Source organism: Macaca fascicularis, chromosome 1 (assembly GCF_037993035.2).
Source record: "Macaca fascicularis isolate 582-1 chromosome 1, T2T-MFA8v1.1".
Taxonomy (NCBI): domain Eukaryota; kingdom Metazoa; phylum Chordata; class Mammalia; order Primates; family Cercopithecidae; genus Macaca; species Macaca fascicularis.
The window spans coordinates 68,566,106-68,587,817 of NC_088375.1; the positions used below are offsets into that span (position 1 = coordinate 68,566,106).

The following is a 21,712-nucleotide window of genomic DNA, read 5'->3' on the forward strand; positions in this document are numbered from 1 at the left end:
CCCCAAAGGCAGAATTGAGTGGCAAGTGTGGAGAGTGCGCCAGCAGTAGGTGCTGGAATTAGACTCTCTCCCATCTCAGGACAGAAACAGGAGAGTAGCTGAAGCCAAGGTTTCTCCCAGGCACCAAGACTTGCAGCCAGAGACAGCTTTGTGACCTGGAACCAGTCTATGTATGCCATTACCAGACGCCCCAGCCTGCTCCCTTGGTCAGTTGGGGGACAGTGGCCTACCAGCTGAGGAGGAAGAGGGAGGTGGAACCCACTCCCCTGGAGATCTAACCTCAAGCACAGTCTACCCTTAAAGAAGTGAGAAGCACAGCCCATTAAAGTCCCCACTGAGTCAAAGAAAATGTGAGTGTGGTGTCCGCTGCTAAAGGGAGCACCACCAAAGCCTGGAAATGGACCTGGAGAGGGGATAATATATCATCCTCCACCAACCTCCTCAGTCCACTGTTGTGGACTCAGCAGTGGCTCTTTCTGTTGGGGCTCAGGGAGGATAGGCTGAGAGAAACCACTTCTCAGGCTTCTCTAGTGAATCCATCCCCAGTGAAGACAAATGCACACTGGGAGGTGGTGCTTTTCATGCTTCTCCCTTGCCTCTGTCCCTGCCCCTAACTGCCGGCTCTTACTCTTAAGCCACTTACTAGACTGCAGCCTGAATTTCATCACCAAACAAAAATTACATTGCTACAATAAGCAATGTGTGAGAAGCCATAGCACGAAAATGTGTGCAACCATGGAACTCATACAGAGCCTTGGTGCCCTGAAAGCTCCCAGAAATGAAGCAGTTGCTTAACACAATATATACCACTGTCATACCCCAAGGGGAAAAAAGAATTAAAAAATCAAGAAGCTTTATCCAAACCTATCCAAATGATAGACACACACACACACACACACACACACACACACACACACACTATATATATATATATATAAAGGAGGAGTGCTGGCTCTCTCAGATGAGAGGGAACCAGTGCAAGAAGCACTGCAATAAAAAATCCAGAGTGTTCTGTCACCTCCAAGAGACCCCACTAGCTCCCAAGCAATGGATCTGAGCCAGAATGAAATGTCTGAAATGACAAACATAGAATTCAGGACATGGATGGCAAAGACCAATACCCAACAACATCATGAGCAAGTTGAATTCCAATACAAAGAAGCCAGAAAAACAATCCAAGATTTGAAAGACAATATGGCTATATTAAGAAAAAATGAAACAGGGCTCTGGAATTGAAAAATTCACTGCAGGAATTTCAAAATATAGTAGGAAGCTTTAACAACAGACTAGACCAAGCATAATAAAGTGTTTCAGAACTCTAAGATAGGTCCTTTGAATCAACCCAAATTTGTTTGTTTGAATCAACAAAAATAAAGAAAAAAGATTTTAAAAAATGAACTAAGCCTTCAAGAAATATGGGATTATGTAATGTGACCAAATACATGACTTTTTAGCATTCTCAAGAGAGAAGAGACAGTAAGCAACCTGGAAAATATATTTGAGGACATAATTCAGGAAAATTTCCCCAATCTTGCTAGAGAGGTCAACAGGCAGATACAAGAAATCTAGGGAATTCCTGTGAAATACTATACAACAGGGGTTCCCAACTCCTGGGGCCATGACTGGTACCAGTCCCTGGCCTGTTGAAAACTGGGCCATACAGCAGGAGATGAGCAGGAGGTGAACAAGCACTGCCACCGGAGCTCCGCCTCCTGTCAGATCAGCAGTGGCATTAGATTCTCATAGGAGCGTGAACTCCATTGTGAGCTGTGCATGTGAGGAATCTAGGTTGCACACTCCTTATGAGATGGAACAGTTTCATCCTGAAACCATCCCTGCCACCCCAGTTCATGGAAAAACTGTCTTCCACAAAACTGGTCCCTGGTGCCAAAAAGGTTGAGAACTGCTGCTATACAAGACAACCATTTCCAAGGCACATAGTGATCAGACTATCCAAGGTCAATGTGAAAGAAAAAAATCTTAAAGGCAGCTAGATAAAAAGGGTCATATTACCTATAAAGGGTAATACTATAATATTACCCTTTCATAGTATTAGTGTGAAAACCATCAGACTAAGAACAGACTTCTCAGCAGAAACCCTGCCAGCCAGAAGAGATTGGGGACCATTTTTGGCATTCTTGAAGAAAAGACATGCTAGCCAAGAATTTCATTTCCTGCCAAAGAAAGCTTCATAAACAAAGGAGAAATAAAGTCTTTCCCAGAGAAGCAATTGCTAAGGGGATTCATCACTACCAGACCAGTCCTACAAAAAATACTTAAGGGAGTTCTAAACATGGAAACAAATGTGTATTTGGCTGTTTTCATGCTTCTAATAAAGACATAACCGAGACTGGGCGATTTACAAAAGAAAGAGGTTTAATGCACTTATAGTTCCACATGGGGAGGCCTCACAATCATGGCAAAAGGCAAAGAGAAGCAAGTCACATCTTACATGGATGGTAGCAGGCAAAGAGAGAGGGCTTGTGCAGGGAGATTCCTCTTTATAAACCCATCAGATCTCATGAGACTTATTCACTATCATGAGAACAGCAAGGGAAAGACCTGCCCCTACGATTCAATTACCTCCCTCCAGATCCTTCCCACAACACAAGGGAATTCAAGATGAGATCTGGGTGGGGACACAGCCAAACCATATCAGAATGATACTTGCTACCACAAAAGTACGTGTAAGCACATAGCCCATAGACCCTATAAAGCAATGACAGAATTGAGACTAGCCAACAACACTACAACAGGAACAAAATCTCACAAAGCAACATTAACCTTGAGCGTCAATAGTCTAAATGCTCCACTTAAAATAAATAGAGTGGCAAATTGGATAAAAAAAACAAGACTCATCCTTTTGCTATCTTCAAGAGACCCATCTCACATGTAATGACGCCCACAGACTCAATGTAAAGAGATGGCAAAAGATCTACTGCACAAATGGAAAACATAAGACAGCAGGGAGTTGCTGGTCTTATATCACATAAAATAGGCTTCAAACCAACAAAAGTAGAAAAGGACAAAGAACAGTATTACATAATTATAAAGGTATTCAACTCAACAAGAACACTTAACTATCCCAAATATATATATAATTAACATTGGAGCATTCAGATTTATAATACTATTATTTCTAGACCCAAGAAATGACTTTGACAGCCATGAAATAATAGTGGGGGACTTCAATATCCCACTGACAGCAATAGACAGATAATCAATGCAGAAAAATAAAGAAATTCTGGACTTAAATTTGGTACTCGACCAATCAGACTTAATAGACATCTACAGAAGACTCTACCCAACAACCACAATAGTATACATTCTTCTCATCTGCACATGGAACATACTGTAAGACTGACCATGTGCTTGGTCATACAGCAAGTCTCAATAAATTCAAAAAAATCAAAATCATAATCAAAAATCAAAATGGAATAGAAATAGAAATCAATTCCAAAGGAACTCTTAAAACTACCCAAATACATGGAAACTAAACAACTTGCTCCTGAATGACTTTTAGGTAAACAACAAAATTAAGGCAGAAATTTTAAAAAATTCTTTGAAACAAATGAAGATAGAGACACGACATACTAAAACCTCTGGGATGCATCAAAAGCAGTGTTAAGAGGAAAGTTTATAGTTCTAAATGCCTGTATCAAGAAGATAGAAAGATCTGAAATTAACAACCGAAGATCAGAGCTAAAGGAACTAGGAAAAAACAAACTAAATCCAAAGCTAGCAGAAGAAAAGACACAGCAAAAATCAGGGCAGAACTAAATGAAACAGACCAAAAATACTGATTCTTCCAGTTCATAAGCATGAAATGCTTTTCTGTTTGTGTTGTCTATGATTTATTTAAGTAGTATTTTATAGTTCTTCTCATAGAGGTCTTTTACCTGCTTGGTTAGATGTATTCCTAGGTATTTTATTTTTGTGTGTGTGGCTACTGTAAATGAAATTGCATTTCTCTATGGTACTCTCTATGATCAAGTACCATAGAGAGGATCAACAAAACAAAAGGTTCGTTCTTCGAAAAGGATAAACAAGATCGATAGACCACTAGCTAGATTAACAAAGGAGAGAGAAGCTCCAAATAAGCACAACCAGAAGTGACAAAGGAAATATCACAACCAATCCCACAGAAATATAAAAGATCCTCAGAGACTATTATGAACATCTCTACATATACAAACTAGAAAATCTAGAAGAAATTGATAAATTTCTGGAAACACATAACCTCCCAGGATTGAATCAGGAAGAAAAAGAAATCCTGAACAAACCAATAGTGAGTAATGGAATTGAATCAGTAATAAAAAACCTGCCAACCAACAAAAGCCCTGGACCAGATGGATTCACAGCCAAATTCTACCAGATGTACAAAGAAAAGCTGGTACCAGTCCTACTGAAACTATTTTTAAAAATTTGAGGAGGAGGGACTCCTCCTTAACTCATTCTACTAAATCGGCATCATTATGAGACCAAAATCTGGCAAAGACGCAACAAAAAAAGAAAACTACAGATCAATACCCTGATGAACATAAATGCAAAAATCCTCAGCAAAATACTAGGAAACTAAATCCAGCAGCACATCAAAAAGTTAATTCACTGTGATCGAGTGGGCTTTATTCCTGGGATGCAAGGATGGTTCAACATGTGCAAATCAAAAAATGTAATTCACCATATAAACAGAATGAAAAACAAAAACCATGTAATCATCTCAATAGATGCAGAAAAAGTAGTCAATACAATCCAAAACCTCTTTATAATGAAAACCCTCAACAAACCGGGAATTGAAGGAACACACCTCAAAATAATAAAAGCCATCTATGACAGACACACAGCCAACATCCTACTGAATGGACAAGAGGTGGAAACATTCCCCCTAAGAACTAGAACAAAACAAAGATGTTCACTCTCATCACTCCTATTCAACATAGTAATGGAAGTTCTAATCAAAGTAATCAGACAAGAGAAAGAAACAAAGGGTATCCAAATAGGAAAGAAGAAGAAAAACTATCTCTTTGCTGATGACATTATTCTCTATCTAAAAAACCCTAAAGACCAAAAGTCTCCTAGATTTGATGACTTCAGGAAAGTCTCAGGATACAAAATCAACATACAAAACTCAATAGCATTTCTATATGCCAATAATGTGCAAACTGAGAGCCAAATCAAGAATGCAATTTCATTTACAGTAGCCACACACACAAAAATAAAATACCTAGGAATACATCTAACCAAGCAGGTAAAATACCTCTATGAGAAGAACTACTTAAACAAATCATAGACAACATAAACAGAAAAGCATTCCATGCTTATGAACTGGAAGAATCAGTATCATTAAAATGTGCATCCTTCCCAAGGCAATATACAGATTCAACACTATTCCTATCAAGTTACCAATGTCTTTTTTTTTTCACAGAATTAGAAAAAACTGCTCTAAAATTCATATGGAACCAAAAAAACAGCCCAAATAGCCAAAGCAATCCTGCACAAAAAGAATAAATCTGGAGGCAATCACATTATCCAACTTCAAAGTACACTATGAGGTTACAGTAACCAAAACAGCATGGTACTGATACAAAAACAAATACACCAATGGAACAGAATAGAAACTTTGAAATGAAGCCACACACCTAAAACTAACTGGTCTTTGACAAAGTCAACAAAAACAAACAATAGGGAAAGAATACCCTATTTAATAAATGATATGAGAAAATTGGCTAACTATATGCAGAAGAATGAAACTGGACCCCTACCTCTCACCACATACAAAAAATAACTCAAGATGAATTAAAGATTTAAATGTAAGACTTTAAACTATAAAAATCCTAGAAGAAAATCTAGAAAATACCCTCTTAGATATTGACCTAGGCAAATAATTTATGCTAAGCCCTCAAAAGCAAATGCAACAAAATTAAAACTTGACAATTGGGGTCTAATTAAATGAAAGAGTTTCTGCACAGCAAAAGAAACTACGAACAGTGTAGACAGACAACCTACTGGATGGGAGAAAATATTTGCAAACTATGCATCTGATAAAGAACTAATATCCAGAATCTATGAGGAACTTAAATCAATAAGCAAAAACCAAATAACTTCATTAAAAAGTGGGCAAAGGAAATGAACAGATGCTTCTCAAAGGAAGACATCCAAGTGGCCAAGAAACATGAAAAAATGTTCAACATCACTAATCATCAAAGAAATGCAAACCAAAACCACAAAGAATACCATCTCACACCAGTCAGTATGGTTATTGTTAAAAAAAAGTCACAAAATAACAGATGGTGAGGTTGGGGAGAAAAGGGAACGCTTACACATTGTTGGTGGGAATGCCAATTAGTTTAGCCCCTGAGGAAAACAGCTTGGAAAGTCTCAAAGAACTACAAATAGAATTACCATTCCACCCAGAAATCCCTTTACTAGTTATAAATCCAAAAGAAAATAAATTATTCTACCAAAAAAGACACCTGCACTCATATGTTTATCACAGCACCATTCACAATAGCAAATACATAGAACCAACCCAGGTGCCCATCAACAGTAGATTGGATAAAGAAACTATGGTACATATACACCTGGAATACTACAGAGCCATTAAAAAGAACAAAATCATGGCCTTTGCAGCAACATAAATGCAGCTGAAGTCCATTATCCTAAGTGAATTAATGCACAAACAGAAAACTATATACCACATGTTCTCACTAATAAGTAGTAGCTCAACATTGAGTACACATGGACACGAAGATGGGAACAATAAATACTTGGGATTCCAAAACTGGGGGTGGGGGTACGGAAGGGTCCAAAACTGGGCAGGGGGTAATGGTGGTGGGTGAAAGGGTTAAAAAACTATCTACCACTGGGTAGTATGTTCACTACTTGGATAGTGGGATCACCAGAAACCAAAACCTCAGCATCACGTAACATACCCATGTAACAAACCTGCACACATACCCTCAGATTCTAAAATTTAATAAAACAAACAACGGCAAAAAGAGTATGGGCTTGATGACTGCCAGGCTTGAGCTGCAATTCTAACTCCAATTAGCTTAATGGATCAGGGGCAAATTATTTAACCTATCTTGGCCTCAGTACCTAAGTGGGATACATGTAAAGGCGTTAGCACACACTTGGCAGATGAGACAATAAATTGGGATGGTTATTATATTTTATGCTGGCACCAGTGATATCTGCAGAGGCTGAGAGACCTCCACAATCAGGGCCCGGGGGAGAGAAAAAACGGGGAATGGGCTATGAAATATATAGGAAAAGCTTCAGAAGGACAAAGAAGGAAAGATTACTCTTTTAGCCAAGGCTTTAAGATATACAGCAATAGGCCAGCTGTGATGGCTCATGCCTGTAATCCCAGGACTTCGGGAGGTCAAAGTGGGTGGATCACTTGAGGTCAGGAGTTCAAGACCAGCCTGGCCGAGATAGTGAAACCCTGTCTCCACTAAAAATACAAAAAATTAGCCAGGCGTGGTGGTGGGCGCCTGTAATCCCAGCTACTCGGGAGGCTGAGGCAGGAGAATTGCTTGAACCCAGGAGATGGAGGTTGCAGTGAGCCAAGATCGCGCCACTGCACTCCAGCCTGGGCGACAGAGGGAGACTCTGTCTCAGAAAAGAAGAAGAACAGAAGAATATATAGCAGTAATAAGATGGAGGGACATGCCCAATACTCGTTGGCAGATTTGTATATTTTTGTTGGTTGGTTGGTTGGTTGGTTGGTTGGTTGACGGATTGACTCATTGAATTATTGAACATTTGCTTTGTACCAAGCTCTAAAAGAGCTGATCAAGACAGAGAAGTGTGGCCAGGTAGGGTGGCTCATGCCTGTAATCCCAGCACTTTGGGAGGAACACCTGAGGTCAGGAGTTTGAGACCAGCCTGGCCAACATGGAGAAACCCTGTCTCTACTAAAAATACAAAATTAGCTGGGCACAGTGGCGCATGCCTGTAATTCCAGCTACTCAGAAGACTGAGTTGGGAGAATCACTTGAAACCGGGAGGCAGAGGTTGCAGTGAGCCAAGATCACGCCATTGCACTCCAGCCTGGGCAACAAGAGCAAGATTCCATCTCGGGAAAAAAAGTTAACTGGAAATACAACGAGAACTACAAAGAGGTGATTGTTGCTAATTGAATTAAAAGACAAGGGGCTTCATCTAGACTAGAGAGATTAAAGAGAAGCTATATGGAGCAGGGTCCCATTATAAATTCAAAATTTCAATCTAGAAATCTAAGTTAAGCACAGGCAGGGTAAGGACCATTAAGTGACATTAGTAAGAAGTAAACTGCCAACAACAAGGTTTGCAGCGAGATAAACCAAAACAGCGTGGACCTCTGACATATATTATACCAGATATGGTCTGCATGGACATTTGGTCTGGGATAGATTCTATATGTGAGCTCATATGCAGGTATTCAAATCCCCCTTGGAAATGGAGGAGAACTAACATTTCTTTTTATTCATCTAACATCTTATAAGGTAATTATTGTTATCAGAGGAGAGGCAGCCTGGGTTCAAATCCTGACTCTGCTTACCAAAAGCAAAGGCTACAATAAAAACCTCCATAACTTACTGTCAAAATTTATAAGGACATGCTCAGAACCACAGGGCACATTTTTAAGAGTAGAAGGAACACTTAAATAGGAAAAAGGAAGCCCAAACAACATGGCAGATGAGTTAGAAATGTGAAATTTGACTGGGCCAAAGAAAGAATGAGAAAGTAACTTGCAAGGAGGAACTTTGAAGCTAGTTAGAAAACATCCTTTGACAGCCTTCTAACATTAGCACAAGCGAAACGCACTTTGAAAATATGACTGGCTATTCACTAGAAAATGAGTGGGCCACTGGGCATTTGTAAGAGGTGGGAGGGGAGCTGAGTTGAGGAAGATGTTTAGAAATTGGGGAGACCCTGCCAGTAATCTCTGTTTGGGACTTTACTGAGGACCAGGTGACAGAGATTCCAACTGCCGGAGTATATATTTGGCTTCTGTTTCAGATGTTTCAGAGGCAAGACCTGTTTGCTCCACAGGTCAGTGATCATTTGAGCTGGAAGAGATACTAAAGAACATCTAGACCATGCTTCCTAAATGTGCTCTGTAAAACACTAGCTCTGGTGGATTTTAACAGGTATTTCATAATAGATAATACTTACAGATATAATTCAAAATTTTAGGGAACACATGAATGAGAAATCTTGGGTTACACATCTAAGACAGCAAGAAGCCAACTTGCTCACTTGAGGATGAACTTCTGATCTAGGATCCATGAGCACTACCCTTATTATGCTTCAATTACATACACCTAAGAAATTATTATTAAGGACGCTACTCTCCTCCAAAAGACTGCACTAACCTTATATTCTTCTAAACTAAGCCAGATCTTTTCTAATTTGTGGTAAACACTGTATGTAACAGTACATCAAGTAACTTGATGAGTATTAAAAGATAAATTACAACTTTCCTCCTCCTTCCTCTCTTCCATGCCTGACTCTACCATTCCCTCCATTCATTCTGTTATAGGAGGAATCAGATCCATTTTGAATCCAACAGAGCCATTCTTCACCAAACCTCACTGATGAACCACCTGGATCTCTGGGGCTACTTGAGGGGGTCAGCCTCAAATTTTAGAATTTTCTGTTCAGGAGATTTCTAGATGTTAAAATTCAGCCTATTACTTCTTTTTAAAAACTTTTAGCACCTAATGGGACCTAAGTCCCAGAAAAGCTAAGTAATACATTTGATGATTTTATTGTCATCATCCTTATCATTATCAGCATCCTCTTTATCATAATGATAGCCATACAAACACTGAGAATTTGCTATGTCAAAGAATGGTGCTGAGGCCTCTATTTCATACCTGAATAAAGTAGGGCCTAAAGAGGTTAGGTAACTGGCCTGAGGTCACTAAATAGGGCCAGGATTTGAATTCAAATACTCTGACTGCAGGATCCACATTTTAAACCACCAATCTAGTACCTCCACATGATTATCCTACCAGCCAAACCATTATGGCTCCTATTTTTCTTTGCTCTGCTGCCCCCATTGCTATGAATAATGGAAGGGAAGTAACACAGCTGTATACTACCACATGTGAGGCAATGTGCCTGGCACTTTCTCACTCTTTCCCATCACTACCATTTGGGGTAGGCAGTGTAGATCCACGGAAGACAACAAGGTGTACTTGTTCAATGCCACCCATCCTGACCCCCTGCCCCAGCTAGCAAATGGCAGAGCCTGGATGTGAAGATCTAGCTTTAAAGCCCACGTTCATTCCAGAACTTCATTAAACTTCACTAAAACTTCCTTAAAAATAGCCAGACATAGCCTGACAGACTACAGTTTAAGCTAATTCATACATAATGAAGCATGGAGCACTTTTATTATCTTCCACCTCCAGCATCAAGATGGAGTTCTGCTAAATGTTTCTTGGGGTACTGGGGAACACCTGAGGACCCATGAAAGACTGCACAGGTCCCTAACATCGCTCACTGATCCTCTTGAGGAAAACGGAAATTGATTTTGATTTACGGTTTGTTGTTCTGAAAGAATTATGGTCATGTCACTCACATCATCTCTCCCCCTCCCCCGACTCCTAATTCCAACACCATGATTTTATTATCTTTTTGGCTTGACAGACTAATAGATGATTTTAATTTCACAGAAGCCCACATATGGAGGGATGACAAGGAAAATATGGGCTATGCAGAGATCATTTTTAAAACTTAGGCTATGATGATTCAGGGGGGAAGTGGATGACATTTTTAAGTACCTAGCTTTAAGGTCTTTCTTTCCATCTTACCAACCTTCCACAGGAATTTGTTCAGGGAGAAAATTGAAAAGCTTTCCACTGCCACTTATGAGCAGAGCTTTCTCCAAGCATTCAATGCTTTCATCTTCTCTTCTCCAGAATAAAATGCTCTTTGGTTAAAGTGGGCTAGAAATGTACATATGGTATTCAAGACAGTTCACTATGGCAACCTCAGTTTTAGAAAACAGGCATTAGGAGGGCCCAGCTTTGAAAACATCAGTAACTATAGTCCCAAGCTCCCTCCCAAACTCACTAAGTTGGGGCTTTAACCAAACTAAAAAAAAAAAAAAAAAAAAAATTCATCCTGGAACAAATTAATATAAACAAACACTGCACAAAACAAACTCAATACACAACAATATTGGCTTTAAAAATAAAGCCCTACACACAGAATGAGAACCGCCCTCCCAATTACCTACGTGCCAATTATCCCATGCACTGACTGCTGTTAATTACCTAATTGCTTGTCTGCAGTACATCATTTAATTGTGGTACATTACTTCTACTGTCCTAATGATCAGAAGGAGAATGTAATTCCCTAGGACCTGGGGAGTGAAACCTTACCTCAGGTTGAAAGGAAAGTACAGCCCAAGTGAAACATTGAGTAAAGAAATAAGGCTGGTTATAAACCAAGGGCAACAAAGTGTGAATTCAGAACCTCCAAGACTGGAGGTGGAAGTAGGGGATGGGCAGTGGGGAGGAGAAAGGGAAAAGTATGTATTGAGTGGTTCCTACAGGTACTGTGTCACTTTTTCTTTTTGTTTGTTTTACTGTATGTAAACTTCTCAATAAACCTAATTAGGGCAGCCATAAAAAAGAATGAGTTTGTGTCCTTTGCAGGGACATGGATGAAGCTGGAAACCATCATCCTCAGCAGACTAACACAGGCACAGAAAACCAAACACCAAATGTTTTCACTCATAAGTGGGAGTTGAACAATGAGAACACATGGACACAGGGAGGGGAACATCACACAATGGGGCCTGTCGGGGGGTGGGGGCCAAGGGGAGGGAGAGCATTTGGACAAAAACCTAATGCACGTGGGGCTTATAACCTAGATGATGGGTCGTAGGTGCAGCGAACCACCATGGCACATGTATATACCTAGGTAACAAACCTGCATGTTCCGCACATGTATTTCAGAACTTAAAATAAATACATAAAATGTAAAAAACCTAATTAGGAAGGACTTGTACTGCCCCTTCTCACAGACAAAGAAACTGAGGCTCTGAATAGTTAAGTAACTTGCCCAAAGGCACATAGCTGGTCAGCAGTCAAATCAGTATTCAAACCTAGTCCTTAGACTCAAAGCACTGCCCTTTCTAGTGAGTTACTAACAGCATGGCTGGGTTAACCCGCTGCCTAACCAAAGCGAAACATGTCATGCTTCCCACACCCAGCACACCCAGCTACCTGCTGTGCCCCTGTCACTACAAGGGGGAAATTTGTCACATCTCCCAACCTGGGGTATTACTGTGGTTTTACCATACATGTTTCTGAGTGTACTGGCGGTGGCAAAGGCCACTGGAGAAAGATACTTAGGAGACAACACAAGCCTCCCCTGAAAAGTTAACAGAGTAGAATGCAGAAGCCAAAGAATACCAATATGGGAAGAGCTGAGAGCCACACTTCACTGAGGCTGCCACAGAATGTGACACTGCTTAGCCAGAAGAGCACATGCCAGGTTTGGAATCTGCCACTTATTAACCAGGCAATCTTGGAAAAGGGGTTTTCTTCCTCACAGGGTCCTAGTTTATTCAATTGAGAAATGGGAATGATACGGTAATATCATGAGGCTGTTCCAAAGATGTAATAAGCTGACATACACATACTGATACAGTGACGTAGCTTGCACAATATCTGGAGTTGGTAATAACTTACTGTTTATAGTCTGCAAAGCTCTGATTACAGATACAAGATGAAACCAGGCCTGGAGGAAAATGCACGTAGACCTGGCACCCTAGAGAGCCAAGGATTTGATGAGGAAGGCTCTAATTCCCCTTCTTTTCATGAAGAGCCACAAGCCACCTCCCTCAGAAGAAACAATAATGCTATGCTTTTCTTTTGTGCTTCCCTCTAGACTCCCTGTTAACTGACCTAAGATCTCAAAATAGCCTGATTTTTCCCTCCAAGAATGGAACTGGCCAAAACGGTGGGCAATTGCTGACCTCTTCACTGGCAGGAGCTGGAGAGGCAGCAAGGCCAGCAATGGATTCCACTTCTCAGAGTGACTGATCCCTCCTTTGCTGCAAGAGGTGCAGAGAACCTACGGCTAACACCTATCCTACAGAACATTGTGCAGGGCAATAACCCTGCGTGAACAAAGGCAGAGGAACTGCCTTCTTTTTACTTTTCAAAAGGCACAGGATAATAAAGAATAGGGTATCAATCAAGTGGATGGAACAAAATAACAATAACACACAAATGAATTGAGCACTCGCTATGTAGCTTTGCACTCATGTGAGCTTTGCAAATATTATCTTATTTAATGCTTGCAACTACCCTACAAGTTAGACATTTTCATCAACCCCATTTTACAGAAAGGAAACTTTTTTAGCTTATCCAGAATTATAGAAGCAATAAGTGGCAGAAGCAGGACCCAGACCAAAGTCTCACCTGGCTCAGACCTCACAAGCAAGAAAAACTAAAGGTCAAAATGCTGGATTTGCCTCCAGGTTCTGTCTCTTTCATCCTTGTCTGTGCCCTCATGTGGCTTTGGAGGAAATGGAGGAAATCAACAGTTTCTTTCTGAGTTGGGTTCCAAGAGCAGAGCTGAGAGCTAGGTGATGTTTATACCCTTGGATTTAGGGGAAAAGGAATGTGGCTTAGAATACAGAGGCTAGAGTAGGACAGGAAGCTGTGATCAGGAAGGCTTTAGTCAAGGTGTCACTTCTGGCTCCAATTCTTTCATTACCAACCCAGCTCTGTGACCTTTCTATAAAATGTGAAATGAGGATGTTAGGGAAGTAGGGAAGAGACTGAATGGTTACCAAGTCATCTTCCAGCTCAGAGTCTTTACTGCACATTGGAGAAGATCTGCAAGATCAAGCAACTCCCCAGACAGACGTCAAAGGCACTCTGTTGTCAAGAATCTTAGCAAATAAAACACTTAATTTTGCCAAGATAGAAACAGCTACAACAATACACTTCACTTTACCAGGAAAAAAAATAGCTACAAGAATAATTCATGCATGTAATGTTCTTGTCTTCCATGCCCTACGTAACTACAAATTAATTCTCAGAAGGACACAACAAGAGACTACAATGGCAATACCAAAATGACAAGCCTCTTTTTTTTTTTTTTCCAAAAAAGAATGGCTACCTCTTTACACAAAGGCTTTCACTAAAATTCCTTTGGATCCATACCGGACTCATACATGGTCACTCAGAGCTGGAAGGAAATTTGCAGGTCAGTTAGTCTGACTCTCCAACAGTTGCCTAAGTCCCTTCCACAATGTTTCTGAGTATGGGTACCTAGGAGATGCCTAAGTACCCTCATAATAACGAACTTGATACACTCAAAGCAGCCTATTTCATTTTTTTGGGAGTTCTGATTTTTTTTCAAAAGACTTTTTATACTGTGCCAAAATCTGTCTATAATTTTGGTTCTTCCTCTGTACCCTGTGGCTATAAAAACTCCTCCACAACAGCCCTTCAAATATGTAGCCCCTGAGTCTTCTCTTCTGCAGAGCTATCACTCTGTACTTATAGAAAAAACCTGACCACTGAGGTGTCATTGTTTTTGTTGTCATTCTTGTGTTTTTTTTAAAGACAGATTTACTTGAGCCACAATTATTCCAAGAAGATTACTCCTCCAAATAACCCAAACTGCGTATTTTTTCAACCTATATTATCAGCAACACTGAAAGCTGATTATAATCAACTTGCTTTCACAGAAAGAAGGAATACATCAAAAAATAGACTATAAGAGAATCCACTTGGCTAAATGTATCACCAGCAAGCATCCTATGTTCCCAACCAACAGATCAACCAGGAAGAACACTGGATGCACATTTCTCCACCACCGCCCACCCTCCACTAGAATTTAAATGGCTGGGTTTCAAACCACAGAACTATAAAAACCATCTCGCCACAATCTTGCATTTTATAATGTGGAAGTTGAGGCCCAGAGATCCCATCTGTTTCTCCTTGCCATTCTCAAACTTTTATTAATTCTAGGCACCCCACACTTGGTTATGCACTGAGGATACTAAGGCACCAAGCCCTTGCCTTCACAGGTCTCTGTGCAGGGACCCACAAGATAGTCCAAGGGATTTAAAACAGGTTGAGGAATATTGCTGGGGTAGCCCAGTGACAGGCATTGGACTTAGAAGACAAAGGGTTGTTTCCTTTCTCCAGACTTTGTGCAAATTGCCCCTCCCAGTAGATCATCAGTCCCTTCTGTTTGGCAAACTCGTTCTTTGGACTCAGCTCAGGTATCACCCCTGACAATTAATCCTTGACTCCCTTTAGCTGTCCGCCTCCTTTATGCTCCCATAAAACCTTGTTCAAATCACAATCACTGTACTTACCATCTTCTACGCAATTATCTTTCTTGTGTTAACTTTTCTATTAGACTTTAGGTTCCTGGAGATAGGGAACTGAGTATCATTGGGTTTTATAAGTCTAGTCTCGTTCAGTTGGTACAATACTGGGTTTGATGAATAAAAAAGTAAACATTTCAGCAGTTTTTAGGGCTAACAGGGGTTTGTCACATACAGAAAAGAATTCCAGGTTGGGAAAGCAGCAGGCAGAGACACAGCACTCTGAAGGGGTGTCATGTGCTTGGAGAACTGTGTGGAATTCTCATGGTGGCAATTCCGGGTGGGAAGGGTGGGCATAGAGAGAAGTTGAGGTCAGGGCTCAGGGGTTAAGTTTGGGCCAGATGTGGACAACCACATACACCATGCTGAAATGTACAGATAATATCCTTTCATCAGGTAGGAGAGTGACAGATCAGATTTTTAAGGTTAGTCAAGCAGCCATAAGAAGGAAGCACTCCATTGAGGGCAGACATGAGGCAGGAAGGTGAATTTGGAGCCCACTGCATGATCCAGCTAGGGCATGAGGAAGGTTTTTAATGAAGAGCTTTGTGTCCTGAGAATTCTGTGGGGGCCTTGAGGATGAAGGCAAAGTACTGACTTAGATTTGAGAGCTTAAATAGAACCAACAGGATCTGATGAGTAACACGAGGCTTCAGAGAGGGAAAAGCAGCATCAACGTTGATGCCAGGGTTTCCCAGGACAAATTAGACAATGTAAATAGGAACCATGAGACAAGAAGCAGGTTGGGGAAAAGATTAAGTAGTCATTTTAGGAAAGATTCCTATGACAACCTTTCCATATGATTTCTCCAGGTGCAGAGCTATCTTATTATTGTTTTAACCAAAAGAGTTAGAGAGATGAAGTGCAAGAAAATCTGTCGTAAAAACCCCAAAAGTATGAGACCAATACTTTAATCCTCACAGAGACAGATGGAGCAGTTCTGATGATTTGAGAGTGGAAGAAACAACTTAAGGTGAAAAATCTTCTGGTTCTTAAACCACCAATCATTTCTCAACCAGTTTAGTTGGCAGTTGCATGCAAAATATTCTCTAGACAAACAAATTCCATGTCTCTCTTATTCTCTGGACCCAACTAAGTCATTTTCATATCTGTTAAAAAATTATCATTACTAGCTGACAGGCTAATGGCTTCACACTACTCAGCAAATCCCAGTCACCGCAGAGAATTCAGTTTGCAGTAATTAAGTGGCCCCACAGAGCCATTTTGCTGACTAGCAACCTCACGCTTTACTCATCTTTTCAAAATGCTAGGAGGTCTAGATATTGATGAGGGGAAAAAAAAAAGCCACATCCCTGCCCCCAGCACACACATGAATAAATCCCTTCTGCACCAAAATGGATCCATCTTCTAATCTAGCAACATCCCCTCTCTCCTCCATTTTATAGCAAAAGCCCCGCAGAGAAAACAACAAACAGAACCTCTTTAGAACCAATTACTCTACTTAAATAAACAGCAAAGGGACTTTTCTGGTCACAGTGATTATCCAAAGTGCACAGGGACTGTTCTTTGTAGAAAATAACTGAAACTTTTAACTCACCCTCTTCCTCAGGTTGTATGTCAGAATCAGGTTCCGGGAGAAGGAATGGGAGAAGGCTGTGTAGAATTCCAGCACTTTCTGCAGGGCATCCCGCTTGATCACATGCAGATCGCAGTAGGTCAAGGCCCTCACATTGGCACAGGACTGGGCAAGGGTGGCTTCCTTCCAGAACACATCTCCAAACACGTCTCCTTTTCCTAAGGAGAGAAGGTGGTCATGAGGAACGTGTTGGCCAGGAGAGGTCTCCCCATCCAGCTGGCTTCCCTCTATTCCCCAGAACTGCTGTCCATTCAGCATTCTGCAGATTGGGCTCAGAAAAGGGAAACACTATTTTAACGTGAACCTTAACAACATGCAGTTTAAGAAATGTTTAAGTAGCAGTTAACACATGCCAAAGTTTAATCACTTTGAAATCATTTATGTCACCTCCTCGAAGGGTTATCTTGATCATCCTATCCAAAACAGGACACACACGCCCATTATTCTGTATCACACCCCTTTTCTCCCCCATAACACTAATCATAATCTTTCATTATATTACTTGTTCACTGGTTTATTGCATGTCTTTCAACTTGATAGCTCATGTGTCTTATTCATCCACATAACACAGTGCCTGCACATGGTAGGAGCTCAACCAATATTTATAGGCAGAAAGAAAGAACGGAGGTAGACTGTGGTGGGTCTATACTAGTGTGACTGAGAGGTGAATATTTAAGGGAGCATGTGGACTCTTCATCAGCGATCTAATGAGCAAGAGAGGTCTCTCTCTGGGATGATTCACATGCAAGAAGTCAGACAGAGTTCTTTCCTTACCACAGTGTGTCCACCACCCTAAGGTTTATGTTTGTATGGTGCCTCTTTCTCATCCTCTCTCCCATACCTCCTTCCAGAGCATGTTCCTTACCCTTGCTAAATGTCCTCCTGGTGGTATTAAAATATGGGCCCTATATAAATGGCATCTCCAGGATCCTCTCTATCCCTAGCATTCCACAAGAATACATTTAATAAGTCAATAGAATAATGCTATGGACTGAATGTGTGTGCCCCTCCCCCTTAATTCATATGTTAAAATCCTAACCCTCAGTGCAATGATATCAGGAAGCGAAGCCTTTGGGAGGTAATTAAGTCACGGGGGTGGAGCGTCTCATAAATGGGATTAATGTCCTTATAAAAGGGACTCCTAAGAGCTCTCCTGTGCTCTTTCTATCATGTGAGGATACAATGAGAAATAGGCAGTCTGCAAACCAGAAGGGGGCCCTCACCAGAACCTGACAATGCCAGCCCCTGGTCTCAGACTTCCAGCTTCCAGAACTGACAGAAATAAATTTCTGTTGTTTATAAGTTACCCAGTCTATGGTATTTTGTTATAGAAGCCCAAATTAAGACAAGTACTAATCCCATATAGCCATATTCTGGGTCAAAGCTTTATCAGTCGTCTTTAACCATCTGCTTTTCACACCTAGGGATATTCTTCCTACCTTTGCCAGCAAGCAACATTTTAACATATGTCAAATGCAAAGCCTAATTCATTTCTGGCATAGCCTCTGGTTATAAATAGTTTAAAATGTTGTTTATCTTGCCTCTAAATTTTCAGCACGATAAACACAAATTTGAATCCCCAGGGAGCCAACGAGGAGTACGCAGGAGGAAGGGGAAAATGCTACCAAGGGTGAAAAGTAATGTATTCAAGGGAGTTGTCAGCCTGTGCATCCAGATCGGCCAAGCTCCACAGCTGAAATCAAAGGACCTGTAGCTCAGTGTGTTTAACAGGCCAGCTGTTTTCCTGATTAAAGCTAAGGAGATAATTATACTTCCAAGTACATGGATAGAACTTGACTTTACCTCAAACATCAAAAAGTGTCCATTCTAAGTATGTAAGATAGCTGTGGGCACAGCCTTCCCTAAGCACCTCCAAAATGTGAGCTGAAAAACATTTATACTAGACATATTACTTCACAGTTCTCTATGTGTTTGTGGTTCTAATTTACGAAGATGGTTTTACTGAGTCAATGTGAATAGGATACATACTTGGGGTAGCTTCTAGGCAAATACGTCTTTAAAACTGTGCTACTTAGATTCCCTAACTAAGTTCTTTTTTCAAACATCTGTAACATAGGTGGCTCATTTAGGGCTGGGGTCAGTAAAGGGGAATGTTTCTCTCTGTAGGACGCTAACTGGCTTCCACGGAAATAGGCTCATTTATTGTGTACTCCCCAGTACTCAGTTCTAACCAACAAAGCTGGCCAATTCATTTGTAAATGTTATATGTATTAAGCATTCTATAACCTCCCTACACTGCCCACAATGGCTTATGCACCCTTCATATTTGTGTCATCTTGTTCCTCAAGGGAACGTCCTTCCTCCAGAACATTATGGTAGGTAGTTAAAAATAGGCGCTACCCATTCTTTTCCCCGCAGTACACACATGCTGCAACTCCCATCAAGAGGTGAAGTCTAATTCCCTCCCCTTGAATCTGGACTGGCCTTAGTCACTCCCTGGCCTCAACCAATAGAATGTGGAAGAAGCGATGTTCTGGGATTTTGAGTCAAGGTCATAAGAAGCCTTGCAGCCTTCGCCTGGATCTCTGAGAACACTCATTCTTGGGACTGTCCCTCTTGGAACCCAATCAACAAGTGAGAAGCACAAGCCACACAAGAGGTCACATGTGTGTGCTGGGGCCCACAGCCCAGCCGAGCTCTCAGCTGACAGTCTCAACTGCCAGTCATGTCAAGAAGCCATCTTAGTTGTCCTGCTCAGTCCAGCCTTCAGATGACTACAGCCCCAGTCAATGCCTGACTGCACCCACATGTCGGAAGTGCAAGTGACAACCAACCAGCTGAGCTAAACAACCCACAGAATGGAAGAGACAATAATAAGTTTCTTAAGCCATTAAATGTAGGAGTGGTTTGCTACACAGCAATAGAGAGCCAGAATACACAGAATCATGGAGCTTGAGACCAGTCTGGGCAACAAAGCAAGACATCGCCTTTACAAAAAAATGAAAAATAGCTGGGCATGGTGGCATGCACCTGTAGTTCCAACTACTCACGAGGCTGAGATGGGAGGATTGCTTAAACCCAGGAGTCCAGGAGTTTGAGACTGCAGTGAGCTATAACTGGGCACTCCAGCCTGGGCTACAGAGCAAGACCCTGTCTCAAAAAAAATTACCTGCTAGGTTATGTAATATTCCAGCAGAACATCACAAATCATCCCAACTCTGAGCTAGCATCCCCCTCTTCCTTCCCTGAAAGAACTATACAAGACAGAGCAAGGGGTGGCTCTAAGAGGGGCAGATTTTCCTCTGGAAGCGTTTGAATGTCTGTGAGAAAATGTAGAATGTATAAAACCTGCAGTCTCCTATTGGGATGAAATGTGTTATAAGCCAGCACTATTGAGAGTAGAAGCTAGTTGATAATCTTGCCTGATTTGTATTAAGATTACTTCATCTAAACAAGACCAAAATACATGAGTGTTATACTTTTCAGATGAATTTGGGAGTCATTTTTCTAATTACAAAAGAAACTATTAGGTAAAAGAGTAGCACTGCATGTGCATGTAATTATAAATATATCTATAAAATTTCAGTTTATAAGCAACTCTTCAGGGGCATACCTATTGCATAAAATAAGGGGCAACCATATTGTGGTTGGAATACACCATGAAATAAATGCATCTGTAGAAATGACAATATTCCCATTATGAAACATTTTCCAATCACAGGTTTTGACAGAAAAAATAAATGGAGGGTAGTTCCTACCACAAAAAGTATTTCACGGTAAGATAATCATGATTAATCTGTAGGGTCTAAGAGTCTCAGTATTGTCAAAACTTGAGTTGATTTTCAACCCAAATTGAAAATCATATAACTTTACTTCCTGTCAAGGCGGTAGTTTTGGTATAAATTATCTGTTAGTGAGATTTAAGAATGTAATATCAGAGGACCTGTCAGATCCAAAACAAACTCAGGATTATTCTGGCAAATGCAAAATGTTTTTATGACACACATAACTTGGGAGAACTGTCAAGGGGAAGGAGACAGAACATTTGGCAAGCTGCTCATAAGTTACACACAATGCTGGAAATAATGAGTTCCCAGGTCAGGGTTGCAAATCAGAAGCCCGGACAAGCACTACACCCACATTTGTTTCTCATTTGCCAGTGTGTGAAATGATCATTCACTCAAGAACAAAAGGTACCCCAATGCACTCAGCAATCAAGCTACTGGAGGCAATCAGCCTATTGATTTATTTATTACACTGAGGCTCTGGGTGCAGAATGTTAAAACCTAATGTTCCAAGTCTCTAAAATACTAACATTCTAAGAGGACATTCTGAGCTGGGGGGAAAAAAAAGAGGGAAGTAAGGAAAGGCAGGCTAATTAAAACTCCAGGCAAACATCTCAGTAATAATTAATCCTCCTCCTCCTCCCGTCAATTATATGCAGCTGTCTTTACTGAACCTCCAATTCTGCAGTGGACTCTAAACAGCCCTATGGGGTACCAACATAGGACTGAAGAACATCCACAAAACATAGCTGGGAAGTGGGACACAGGGCTGAGGTGGCACAGGGCCAGGGAGGGGCACAGCACAGAAGAAAACCAAGTCCCTGCAGGCAATTTGGTTTAATGAAGGGCAAAGGCTAGAACAGCCAGCCACTTGAGGAAGCTGAAGGGGGGTGAGTGGGGTGAAATGGGATTACCATGGTGAATTCAAGAGATGCTGGAACTCTGGGACCCTGGAAGGATCAATAGCCTTCCTGAGGTTAAAGAGTTGCAGGGAAGCAATTCTGATCT

General features: G+C 41.0%; 1 protein-coding gene across 6 annotated transcripts in view; it reads right to left on the reverse strand.

Moving 5' to 3' along the window:
- Positions 1-21,712, reverse strand: part of KCNH1 (potassium voltage-gated channel subfamily H member 1) — a 452,274-nt gene that overhangs the window by 79,212 nt on the left and 351,350 nt on the right. For 5 of the 6 annotated variants that reach the window (XR_012432717.1, XM_074035584.1, XM_065541211.2 and 2 more), the window contains one exon: positions 16,920-17,116. Coding sequence is in view for 5 of the 6 variants with exons in the window: in XM_074035584.1 (XP_073891685.1) it covers positions 16,920-17,116 (197 nt within the window). In the remaining variant the exon portion in view is untranslated. Of the gene's footprint in view, positions 1-14,371; positions 17,117-21,712 lie in introns of those variants that run through there. The other variant, XM_074035590.1, reaches the window with a different exon arrangement.